The sequence below is a fragment of the Pteropus medius genome, unplaced genomic scaffold, assembly GCF_902729225.1.
Source record: "Pteropus medius unplaced genomic scaffold, Ma_sr-lr_union100, whole genome shotgun sequence".
NCBI lineage: Eukaryota > Metazoa > Chordata > Mammalia > Chiroptera > Pteropodidae > Pteropus > Pteropus medius.
The window spans coordinates 25,129,160-25,143,193 of record NW_024354875.1 but is presented as its reverse complement, the minus strand read 5'-3'; the positions used below and the strand labels follow the sequence as shown (position 1 = coordinate 25,143,193).

At 32.7% G+C, this 14,034-nt stretch overlaps 1 protein-coding gene across 1 annotated transcript in view; it reads left to right on the top strand.

Moving 5' to 3' along the window:
* KCNH7 (potassium voltage-gated channel subfamily H member 7) overlaps positions 1 to 14,034 on the top strand; it is a 399,182-nt gene that overhangs the window by 271,413 nt on the left and 113,735 nt on the right. The window contains exon 4 of the mRNA XM_039855541.1: positions 12,369 to 12,797. Coding sequence (XP_039711475.1) covers positions 12,369 to 12,797 — 429 coding nt within the window. The remainder of the gene's footprint in view (positions 1 to 12,368; positions 12,798 to 14,034) is intronic.

Genomic DNA, 14,034 nt, shown 5'->3' with positions numbered 1-14,034 from the left:
AAATATTCATGGGTAAAATATTTTCAGAGTTCTTCTATGTCCAATAAAATTTACCTGTAGCCTTGGCACTTGAAGGACAGCCTAGATAGATGACTCACACTTTATTGCCTCGTGAACCTTATAGATATTGTTCCACTCTTTTCCTCCATCAAATGTTGCTAATGAGAAGTCTGATATCAACCTACTTAATTTGTACTTTGTAAGTGATTTTGATATATTTTCTGAGTCCCAGAAAATTTTAGAAATGAACTAATAATAGGAGACCTTCATATTCCTGTTCAAACCAAGGGGACTAGTCTAAAATTGTTATTAACATATATCTGGATTTGACTATTATAAGTTAGTTTTACCAGATATAATATATAAATCAATTCCTCTTTTATTTCAGGAAATTTTATTGAATTATAATTTTAAATATAATTTGTTTGTTTTTCTTCTTCAGGGAATGAAATAATATGTATGCTGAAACTTCTTTGCCTATCTTTCATATATATCACTTTCTGGTCCTTTTTTTTCTCTTTATTTCCTTTTATTTTCTTGGCTTATCTCATTTCTAACCTATATTTCTTGTGAGCAGTGTGTAATATGGTTTTAATTTTTTAGATGATTTTGTTTTATTACTTTCTGAATTTATTACCTAGATATTTTTAGTTCTTGCTTTGCATTTTCTTCTGCTTGTACAGTTTTTATTGCGTATTTGAATTCCTAATTTATAATCTTCATATCTTCAATTGCTGACTTAAAATATTTTAAATTCATTTTGGTGCATTGTGTATATCCTCTGTTTCATAACTAGAATTTTAGCATACTTTTTCTCTACAAAATATTTTTTGTTTTTCTTTTCTTTTTTTTTTTTTAATAGGATGTCTTTGTGCAGGTAGTAGAGTTTCCTTGTTTCTATCTATTCATGCAGGACGTGGACAAACATTACCAAGAAATCTGGTTAGGAGCAAAAAAAAAATTAGTTTCGTTGGAGTGGCTTTCTTAGTTTTTCAGTTCAAAGACTCATTCATACATTGCAAAGAGTTTGTAAATTTGAGTGTTTCGGTTTTTTTGCTTTTTGTTGTCTCTTGTTCTTTAAAATATATGGCACCCCCTTTTTTTCCTTTGGCCTCTGATCCTTCTATTTCCTCTTATATCAGTAAAGGGAACTTATATTTAGCTGCTTTCTTATTTCCCTGCCTCCAAGGGACAATTTCACCTTTGAAGTTCCCTAAACCTCTCCAAGAAGTAGTGCTTTTCTGAGGCTGTTATCTGGGGTCTTGTGTACTTTTCAAACTACTTTCTACTGTCTCTCTAGAGTTCTGTTCATTCAGGTCTTTTACAAGCTCTCAGTATTTCTTACTCAGTATGGAACTCTCTTATTCTGAGGGTAAAACCTATTTAATATTTGTTCCACCATTCCCAGGAGACTTTTGTATTCCCCTTTCTTCACTTAGTTTCTGCCTGACTCTGTATTTCAGTTGCTCTCCTGAGCCAATTCTGCTGGGTTTAGGCTCTTATTTCTCTGCCTATATGTAAATTAAGATTTGTAATGTCTTCTTTTCTTATTATTCTTTAGGCATAGTTTATGGGTATTTTTCACTCCCTTATTGAGGAAATTAGAATTTAGGTATCTGTCATTATCTACTGGAAATTGAAAGTCTTATCAAAAAACTTTAATATTTGCAAAGAATAAATCATTATACTATATATAAACTCAGATAGTAAAATATGTATAAAATAAAAAAAGCACAGTCCAAAAGCCTGTGTTGTAAACCTAAGTATAATGACAAATCAAATGTATACTAGCTAAAAAAATTTTATACTATCAAGTATGTCTTAGTGACAATACAATATTCTGTTAAAGCAATATTGGGACAAATATTTTAATGTAATATGATTCCAATATTCTTAATACTTTACTCTGAACAATACTACACTTGGAAAAAATTTTCTATCAAAAGCACTAATTTGTCAGTCCCCTAGGTGACATATTTAAAAACAAAACTGAAGTACTATAAAAAACCATTTTAATATCAAAGTATTATTCTTTAAGTTGATGACTGTTTTGATTTCTTTGTATTGTCCACTAAAAAATTCAGTCATTATTGATTGATTCCTGAAAGTATACTTTAGGTAATGTCGGCCTGTATTTTGGTCAAAAATGTCAATAAGATAATTTGTTTGGGGGGAGTCTAGTTTTGTGTTTTCATCATCTTCACAAATTCTTTAGTTTTTCCATAGAAAGGTTCTCTTGAATGGGCCATCAAATTGGATGGAAGTGAAAATGGGAAAGGTATATCAACGACATGGTAAAGAGGGGATTTTTTTTTTAATAAAATATTCATTTCAAACTGAAATGCAAATTGGAGAATTGAAACTGATTTTTTGAATGGAAGATAATCTATACAGTAGCCTCCCAAGATATAATATATAATCTTTGTAACTTTATTCTGTGATTAAAATAGTATCCCATGTTCAAGTAATAGAAAATTCAGAAGAGATTGTTTTTTATTTTGTAAACATGTGTGGTTTCCCTATACTACAGCTGTCACTCATACATGGAATCAATGGAGAGAGTACAATGTAGTTAAAATTATTTCCAGAGTATTACAAAGGCCCATTATTTACCACCAATATATTGGGTTTTGATTATACCATTCTATCACTATATGTTTTAAATTTCTTTTTACTTGGTGTCAGTTTTTGAAGAGTTGATTGTTAGATCAAGCAGAAAAGTGAGACTAATTATGCTTGGTAGCTTCTAATACTATCCAATTTCTGTTTTGTATTATGTCAGATCTTTGACAAACTCCTGCTGATTTTTTCATCTTAAAGTATAACTTAGTATAACTTATAGTAACTGTGTAAAATAATATTATTGCCTATTTGCAACATTGCTGTTCTAGGGGTGGACACTAAAACAAAAATAGGTAAAAGAAAATCAAATGTTGATACATATGTTTTCACAGAAACATCTTACCTTAAAATACTTAATTTCTTATTTAACTAAGGAGTGTGTACATGTGTGTGTGTGCCCCCAAGTGGTGGACTTAAGTGAGAGTAATGGGGAAAAGGTAACTGTTTTGAGGTGTGAGTTCATAAATTTAAATGTCTCTCTTGAATTGTAGACAAAATAAAAGAAAAAATTTGAAGTGACAACACAAGAAATGTAGATGAAAATGAAGTATTAAACTGAGAAGATTAAGTAATAGAAAACACACAATACAGCTAAATACACAATAAAAAAGATGGACCATAAAAAACAAGTATGATAAATTGAGCTAAGTGAGTTCTGCAAACCTAGAAACTTGTATTGGATGAAGTAGTGGATCATTTCTCAGGACAGAAAATTTACATTCAGGTTTAGGAATCTAAATGTCACAAGAAAAGTGAACAGCTTTCTATAGAGAGAACTAATTTTTCACAAACTTATTCTTTGTCAAAGATCCAGGACCAGCCACAAATAAATGACTCATATTCTGTGGAATGAAGCAAGTACAGGAGAGTATTATTTTGATAGGTCTATCTATCAAATTGATAAATACTGCACAATTGAGTCAGTGAATTCCTATGTAATAAATATAAATACCAAATAAAAAAACATCACGTTTTCTCATTTATGGCTTCTGTAAAAACTCTGCAATCTAAAAAATGGAAATAATACAGCATGGAAAAGAAAATCATAGTTTTTCTACCAGTTAAAATGAGGCCATATCTAAAGAAAATAATAGGAAAAATTAGTTCTTTCTTTTTGCTCTGATATATCTATTGCTATGAAATATTTGCAAAATGTCGAAGATAACCAAATTATGTGTTCTAGCTTACACTATTAATTTTAAAGTAAATTGTTGTCAGGTTTAAGAAAATTTTGCTTTTATTATTTTAAATAAAATATTTTTTAAATTTCATTTTAAATAATTTACAAGTATATTTATGTTTTATATTTCTTCTCTTTTATAGCAGTAATCTAGAATCAGCAGTCTGGTTCACACAGACACACGTACACACACAACACACAAACATACAAATACATACATATTTTAATTTGTTAAAAATTTCCTGAAGGGGGTTGAGAAAAGCTATTTTAAATTTAAAAATTACTGACTTAACAATATACATACAAACAGAAAATGAATGGATTCTATGTTTTTAATTTGTTTAGCCCTAGTTCACAACAGGTATCTTCAACATTTTGCAAATAGTAAGTAGCCAATACATACTTATAAAATATAATAAATGAATGTTATTTTTATATTGAATAATTAAGGGGTTTTTTTCACATTGAATCAGCATTAGCCAGATTTTCTAAGTCAATGATACTTCAAGTGTGAGATCATCAGCATCACCTTGCAACACATTTGAAAGACATGTTCTTGGGCCTTACACCAGGACAACTGAGTCAGAAAGACAGAAATTCAACAATCAATGTTTTAACAAATTCTTTAAATCATTCTGATACCCACTGATGTTTGCAAACTATTGGCCTAAGTTAATTAATATTTATATAAAACTATAAATTTTAAGTAAAACTAAATGTAAAAATTTAATAAAATAAAGGCTAATTTCTACAGTATCTTATTCTCACAGTAATTTTCAAAATAAAACTTTTTTATTTAATCTTATTAAGCTATTATAAAGAAGATTTTTCTATCTTTGAAATGATTAAAATTATACTCCCCAAATTGAAAGAGAGTTTTACTTTAATGCTTACTAAAATAATAGTTTGAATTACTTTAAAAATTTCGACTAAAGCTAAGTCTGCACACACAAAATATAGCTGGTAATTTAGGAAATTATCTAGCTAATTTAAGCCATTAAAAATGTATTCATATGCTTTGGATTCAATATTCTGAATAATTGAAACATAAAATACATATTTGTCTGAATAGCTACATTACTCTTTAAATTTGTATCTCAATTTTCGGACCTCAAGCTAAGAAACAAAATTTTTTGTTGTATAGTTGGTTTGTAAAAAGATATTCACAGTGTTTTTACTATTCTCCGTTGGAGCTAAAAGTCATTCTTTAATTCAAAGATGAAGAGCTGCTATAGTAATATAGTTTCCCACTCAGGGAACATTACTGTAGAAACAATCTATTATTCAACTGAATTTAATTAAAGGTTTTACAACGTAACTAATGTTTACTATTATCATGTGTTTGCAAGTTTCCTCTTTTTAAAGATTAAATTTGACATAGAAAAAGAACCATGACATGGTTGCTAAAAGAAATCTGAGAAGAGTTTAGTCATAGGTTGCAATCAACTTTATACCATGTTTTCCCCTAGGATTTGGGCAAATTATATTTATAAGAACAAAAAAATTTCTAGTAGTTGAAAAATACTGTGCATTATCCTTTCATTAACAATGAGTGTTAATGACCACTTAAATCAGCATATCTACACCAGAGCCCTCATGTGCATATCACTTGGAAGATTTTGTTACTTAGCAACCCCCAAAGCAGGCACAGTCCCTATTCATACAGCATTCGGGTAGCTGGTGTTTGTGCCATTTGTCTTTAGAATTCTCCATGAAGAATGTCCCTGTCAATGATAACTTGATAACTATGTGATAATTAACATGTTATTACTTTAACACAACTTGAATGGATTCTTTAACTTGGCATTTGAAAATGGAAGAAATCAGTCAAAGAGAAACAACAAAAAAATCAGTTTTGGTAAATCATTCATTGATTTATTAAGCAGTTATCATGTAGAAACCTAATTAAGTATATATAACATTGATGTGTTTGCTTTCATTTCCAATTTCTCTTCAGTGAGGAATTACAACCTTGAGTGACTAAAAGCAGTCCACCTGTCCTGTCTCTGCCTAATCTCCCCATCCTTTCCTCTCATGATGACCCAGCCCAGTTAGAAACAGTGTCTCTCAGACATCATCAGCCTTGTGAACCTGTTCCAGAAGCTCTCTGCTGCTGCAGCTCCTGCGATTGTCCTCATGCGTGTGGCAGCCTTAACTTCCCCTGTCCTCCACATACATGAGTTCTGCACTACTGAATCAGGACTCACATTGCTTCAAGATTCCAGTTTCGTCCTATACTTATTATATATACTTATCATAAGATCTCGCTTTTTCTCTGGTATCTCTCGCCCTAAGAAGTGTCTCACTAACCTTAGTCTTCCAAGGCATGACAGACCACATCTGCTCTTTTAAAGAGTCTCATATTTAGCTTCAGGTTTACTAGGTCAGTGTACTCCCTTGTGATCTTGCATTGTCACTAACACCAGAACCTGTACTAGCTGCACTGCCCTATCTGTCACCCACTAGTCAAATTAGCCAGGTCAGTACTATGTTCACGTGTCGTGATGTTTTTTCCCAGTTTCTTATCTACTGCCTTCTTTGACAATAGTCTGAGTTGCTCTGGCAGCCCATGGGTAACACTGTAAAGCCCCTCATATAGCTAGGAGTAGGAAAGACTTATCCTTGCCGGGTACCTCTATGGAAATATTTTCCTAAAAATAAAAGGCAGATATTTTATCTTCCTGTTTCTCCCATCAAATTTGATCTGTTGGTCTCTTTGACTCAGATTACAGTCATGATTCTCTGCACATATAGAGCTATATGATTAGAGAAAAATCTCACAATAATTTTAAGGCTTTCAATTTAAGTGTCAAACTTGTGAATATCCTGATTTTAGAAAGGTATATTGACATTAATTCATAAATCCTTATTTTGTTTAGTAAAAGTTGATGGTACACTTAATTTAGATTATGGTGGTTTTTTGTTTTGTTTTTTTTTCAGACCCCAAACTGGCTATCCTTCCCTCTCTATCCTGGACACTGTGCCCCTCAGCGATACTTACCTCAGGGCTGAGACAGCCCTGTTGCTGGAATAGCTTCTGCTGAGGGTGCACAGCTCTGCCCTTTCCTGGGAATTGTCAGAGGCAGGGAACTGCCTGACCCAAGGTTATAACCCTTCTCATGGCGGCTGTAGCCAGTAAGGAGCTGATGCAAGGGTACAAAGATCAGATACCCTAGCTTCAATTTGGCATAAATCTAAAGGGCTGTCAAGCTCTAGAGCTCAAGGAGGACTTGCTGAAGCTTCGATTTTATTTTCATAACAGTTTACCTTCCTCTGCCCAATCCTGTCTTCCTCTCTTCCTTATGGGCATGTCTCCTGAGAACACTCCCCATGAAACTTTATGAACAGTCTGCTTTCAGGGATCTAATCTGAGATGCTTCTCACCACCCTCCCAATCCTTTATGAGGAAAAGTATCTTTATTCATGGTCTAATAGCATCCCCACTTTCTCCCCCTGCCACACACACACACACACACACACACACACACACACACACAGACACAGACACACATATGCCCTCTCCTTACCCCACTATCTTTAAGTTGTATGATTGCTTAAATGTAAGTTTCTCTTTACTTTTCAGTCCATAAGCAGAATCAAGCAAGAGTAAAATTCTTCTAATTTATATTTAACAGGGTGTTAGTAGTAATATTATTAGATAATAACAATTCTAAGAGTTTGTAAAAATTATGAGAAATTGAACCAAGAATATTTTGGAGAATTAGTAGTTATGATATAATTCAATGATTAAGAATATATGAAAGATTTTCAAAGATATTTGTTTTTCTGCAAGAAATATTGTTTCTAACATTCCTTGGTATATTCATAAGTTAGAAAAATTGTTTGAGCTTAAATTGGCACAATAATTTTCTTCCAAACTCTAGTAGATGAGAACTAGCTCTCAGGGGGCAAGGGGTTGGGGGTGGGGGGAGAGAAAGAGAGAGAGAGAGAGAAGGAGAGAAGGTAACAATTCAGATTGATAAGGTCTTCTCATTTGGAAAAATGTAGTAAAACCATTTTCTGAAGTTTCATTATCCCAGAAGAGAGAGTAGCAATGTAGTTGTGAGCATTCTAATATTATGAGAACTGTGATTAGCACAAAGATATGAGCAAAATAAGTCAAAACTGTAAGAAATATATTGAGTCAATTAATCCTAAGGGATCCTAGAGGAAGTTAATGAAAGGGTTTTGGTTGGGGGATGGAGTTTTGTTATTCAAGCTCTGAGATCATATACAAAAATTGTCTATATTTATTTAGGTGAAAAAGTTATGATTCTCAGTAGATTCTCAGGTGAATATTTATGGTCTGAGAAAACACAAAACCTTGGGTAAAACTAAAATTAAATCAGAGAAACTTCTGCTTTATTCCAGCTTTACCCTGATTTTCTATTTGGCCTTGAGCCTAATATTTCACATCTTTACATATTTGCTTAAAGTCATAATTTTAGGCTTTTCAAAGAGAAAGACAATGAGAATATTGTTGTGTCTTCTTGGTCAAGAAATAAAAACTCTTAGTTAAACATGACACAAGATGCATGAAAATGCAACTTTCAAATTTATATTCAGCAGCTTCACAAAAGTAGCATGTCTGGTAATAGTTACTTATAAGTTTATATATGTTAGAAACTATATGCTCTCTTAAATAAAAGTGGTCTATTTAAACAAAATCATGTTTATGTAAGTAATTTATAAATACTTATAATTATTTGGGAGAATATGTAAAAAAACCCTTATTCTGCTGTTCGTATTTCAGATTTTTTGAATACTTTAGTAAATAAGCTAAACAGTAACTATTCTAGTTTTTCAAGTTAGAATACAAATATAGTAAAATATGGAGACTTAACTTACAAGAGTATTTTTCAGTGTTAAGAACCATAACAGGATTATACTCATTTATGTTTTATGTTTCATGTCCAAAAGTGCTAGCATTAAGCAAAATTCTCAATATGTATTCTTTCTGGATGAACTGCAGTTAGATAACTAAATCTTTAATGCAATATAACATGGTCATATTAACCTAGTGATGCAGAAAAGACCATCTGTACCACCTTGGATGTGACTAAACTATAGGAGCAAATTAAATGCCTTATGTGGTCATTAATTTAAGAAAGTCACTGAATTGTATTTAAAGGAAGAGGATAATGTAACTGAGGAAAAATGAATAAAAGCCTGTATTGACCTTCAGTGCATTGCAATAAGCTTACAGAATTGATTTGTAAACTGCTTTATAATTCAATTTAACGTGCATTAAGAACTAATCAAATGACTTGGATGCAGTTCACTAATTTTTAACTTGGCAATTTATTTGAGCTTATAAAAGTTGTTAGAATTATGTAAGAATGCTTGTAAAACAGTTACTGTAATCTACTGTTAGTCTTATTTGCATAGATTGATTAATCTTATCTACATTTTATTAATCCAGAGTTTAATGCTGAGCATATTTGGGCTTCGTCTATGCATTGTGTCATGTCTTTTACTGTAAAGATAAATTTTATTGCAATTATATTTAACACTGTTAATTTTAGTCCACAATTGAAAACTTACAATAATAAATTAACCTGCTTAATTCTAAAATTTTCTGTAATGAGTATGTTACAGAAAATTCACTAGATCATAAGAAGTTTGAAAACACTTTTGTGTGTGTTCTACGATCTGAATAGAGCAATTAATAACCTCTGGAAAAAAGATGAAATTAACGATAATAGTTACATTAGGCATATAATTCTTGGTATACAGTTCACCATTTCCATGAGCTACTGAGTTCAACTCAGTCTCTCCTTTTTGGTAAATATGGGAGTTTTTGGTAAATAGTTTCAGGAGGCTAAAATTCTCTAATTAAATTGGTCAGAGCACTTAAACTTTCTAGTTTTTCTACAGTAAAAATTAAAGTACATTATCATTTTAGAATCTGCTTGTGGAAATTAATTTACCATGCTCAAACATTCTGTCGGAGCGGGGTTCGGGTGAGCAAAACAGACAGGAGCCCTTCAATGAAGCCTGAAGTCCACTAGAGGGGCGAAATGTTAATAAGAGAGTCAACAAGTATATAACCAGTAACTGTGTTGAAAGTTTTGAAGGGGGTGCTGATCTAGTTCAGAAGGAAGGAATTGCTTCCCAAAGGAAATAACTTTGCAGCTAAAAACTAAAGGATGTGCTAAGTAGGAAGAGTAAAATGCGGCAAACACAAGGAAGTCTTGAAAGAAGCACAGGCCTCCAAAGGAATCAGAAAGTCCATGTGGCTGAATCCTAGAGGGCAAGACAAAAAAGATGAAGCTGCAGAGTGGGGATAGAGGTGTCTTCATCGAAAGCAGGAAGTTACTGGGAGCAGTGAAGAATTAAACATTAGTCTACATGATCAAAAGTAAATTTTTTAAGATGAAAAATATTTTTAAAGGATGAACAATATGATGCAATGTGGAAAGTGATTTACATCCTATTCCAAGAAATCAGATGAACCAATAGTAGCTTAGACAAAAGTGAGAGCAGTGGAGATGAGAGAAGTAAAAATAATTATTATTAATGATTATCATTAAAAAGATATTCCAGAAGTGAAATGAACACAATTAGGGGATTGATCGAATATAGGGGATGGAGGTGAGAGAACAGTAACTAGAATGGCCCTCAAGTCTCAGGCTTATATGATTAAATGGATTATGATGTCATTCACTGAAAAAAAAAAGGGGAGGGAGGGAAGGGGCTGGACTTGGAGAGATAAATCATGAGATTGAGTTTACTATGAGATTTGGAGATGTCTTTAGGAATTCTAAACGATATTGGTGAGGCCATTAGATATGCAAGTTTAGAACTAAGAGAAAAGGTCTGGGATGGTTTATGAGACAGTAGATTAAAGATAGAATTGAAAATATGTGTGTACATGAGACCATCCACTAGAAGAGTGTATTCCAATAAAATGCAGAAAAGTTCATGACTAACTAGAAGAGAAACTATAATTGTATAGGCATGGGATATGTGGACCTAGACTACTGTGTTGGCAGTAGAAATTAGAAACTGTATTTTATGGATGATTACTAGAAAAGCTTTGAATTATACAATAGTGTTTGGCTGCTTTCTCTCATCGTTTTATTTCTTTTAGGAGTAGAAGTTTTATCTTATTAGTTTTCCTAAAATTATTGTAAAAGAATACATGCTTTTGTAACAAACAATAGAGATATACAAAGAAGAATGCAATACATTATACATCCCCTACTTCCAAACCCACTTAGCCAATCGACATTAAAAATTTAGAGTCTGTTCCTCCACATCTTTCTTTACTGTCATACAACTTACATGGACAAACATAGGCTTTTATTATATTTAATGAAATAGTGTCATCATAAATACATTAGGCCGAAACTTGTGTTTTCTCTTAACACTATATTTGAATAACCTTCTAATCAAAACATACATATTCTTGTTTTTAAAGAATATAATAAGATTTCAAACTATAAAAATGCTATAATTTATTCAGCCATTCTTCATCTAATGGGTATTCAGATTGTGTCTAGTTTTTGTGCCTTGTAATATTCTATAAATGGAATTGCTGAGTCAAATGAAAAGTGTATTTTTTCACTTTAATAGATATAAGATGACTTTCCAAAGAATTTGTAGCAATTTGCAATCCCACCAATAGAGTGTCAGAACGCTCTCCAACATTCTTTGCCAGCACTAGATGATATGCTTCTTTTTCATTTATTGCTAAATTAAGAGTGGAAAATAATATACTCTTAATTTGCGTTTTTACTACCAGTGACCTTATGTGTTTATTAGCCAATATTTTAATTTTATTGTCTACCCTTTCATATTTATATTTAGTAGCACCTTCTAAATATCTCCCACTCTGAGATATGTATAACATTTCCTGCCACATTCTCAAGTTTCAGACCAAAAAATAATAATAATAAAGAAAAAGAAATTCCTGTCTTTACCATACTTCTCTCTCTGAAACCAAAAGGCTTGTGAAAATTCCAAATAGAAGGAGGAATGTCTCACACACAGTTGACCCCGCTTTTTCTATCCACATTCAACTCACAATATTATCCAATAAAAACCTTCTAGATATGTCAGGTCAACTCCTTACTCCCACCTCTTTCCCTTTCCTCTTACTTTCAATACAATAACGCTCCCTCCCTCAGCCACACACGCATGTGCGATTATCTTCCTGTGTCTGTCCTTTTCATATATGGTGCCCCACCGCTTCTTTTCCTTTCTAAATTGTGCTCCATCCTTCAAACTGCCTTAAAGAATGGATGTATAGTAGATATATGTTTTTAATTTACCAAAACAGCCTCGTGTCATTAAAATAATGCTTTCATGTCACTGGAGTATATCTACTCACCAAAAACATGGTAAAATTACTATTTTTTTTGACTTATATGATAATTTATATTGGTTCCTGGGAAATTTTTTGCAATATCTCTCATTCCAACTGTAAATTAATTGTATTGATTAATAACTACTTTTACATGATATTTAAATATGAGTCGACAATGTTCGTTTTTTGGTTTGTTTGTTTTAAGGGATATATCCTTTGTCTCATAATAATGTTATTTCCTGTCTCTACTTGTAGGGAAACTTTTTGGGTTCAAATTCCCTGGTCTGAGAGTTCTCACTTACAGAAAGCAGTCCTTACCACAAGAGGACCCCGATGTGGTAGTAATTGATTCATCTAAACACAGTGATGATTCAGTAGCCATGAAGCACTTTAAGTCTCCTACAAAAGAAAGCTGCAGCCCCTCTGAAGCAGATGATACAAAAGCTTTGATACAGCCCAGCAAATGTTCCCCCTTAGTGAATATATCTGGACCTCTTGACCATTCTTCTCCCAAAAGGCAGTGGGACCGACTCTACCCTGATATGCTGCAGTCAAGTTCCCAGCTGACTCATTCCAGATCAAAGGAAAGCATTTGTAGTATACGAAGGGCTTCTTCAGTTCATGATATTGAAGGATTCAGTGTCCACCCCAAGAACATATTTAGAGACCGACATGCCAGTGAAGGTATGTTTGAGTTTTTTTTAAATATGAAAATATAAATTAATAGGTAATAAAAAGTAATTTCCACATTGTTTTTTTTTAATTATTATTACAACATTAATCCTTATGCCTTAAGGAAAGAAACGTGAGTAAAGGCTATTAAAAGTATGAGTTCTACATTCAGAGTTGTTAACTGGTTTCCTCTTTGAACCCTAGTGAATAATTTGTTTTTTTTCTGGTTTCTATATCTGTGTTTCTAAAATGATATGATAACTATTTTCTGCCTACTTTATGGCATGTTAATGAATTAATGCCTAATATAAGATGGCCTCTAGGTCATATGCCACTATCTTCTCAAGCATAGTTAATTTGGCTACATTTACCAAGCAGTAAAGCTATGGACAGAAACAGTGACGTGCCATCACAAGACTATTTTATTGACTAACTCTTTCCAAAAGAAGAGGTGTATGAAATTCACATAGTGAGTTATCAGAAAGCTATAAAGTGATTAGGAGCAGGGAGAGAAATAGGTAGGAGAAAGACGAAAGGTTTGGGGAACAAAACAAAAGCAAAAACAAACAAACAAAAAACAAAACCTGAAAGTCTTGATCTCAACCAAAAATAGTTTGAAAAGCAAAGTCAGAATTCATTTATTTCTCCCTGGCTTCTTCTTGTTCACATTCTCATATCAGCTAATAGTAAAAGTAGAGATTCATAAAAGGTAATGACAAAAACTATTCATCATTAACACAATAATGGATAACGCTTGTTGAATATTTACTATGTGAGAGGCAATGTAACTGCTTGACACACATTTAATTCTCATAACAACCTTATGAGTTAGGAACTACTATTAAGTTCCATTTTATAGATGAGGAAACTGAGGTATAGATATGCTAAATAAACAACTGGCACAAGGTTATAGAGTGCTAGAGCTGGCCTTCAAACTCAGGACTGACAGTCTCCAAAGTCCACAGTCAATTCATGCAGTTTTCCTTCCCTAACTGCTCAGAAAAACCTTGCTGCAGAGGGGGTCTACTGAGGCACTGAACTTTCTTCAGAGGGTCCATGATTCAGAGTGCCTCTTGCATGGGTGTATTAGTTCCACATTTCTGAACACTATAGCTTTGGTTTCTTGAGAGACTCGCTGTCCTTTTTGTGGTATTCATTCCTGCAAGTGCCCGTCATCACCCATGTTGCCGTTGCTAGTTTTCTTTTTAAAACGTAAATCCAATCACAAGGCTCCTGAGTGTAGGGTACT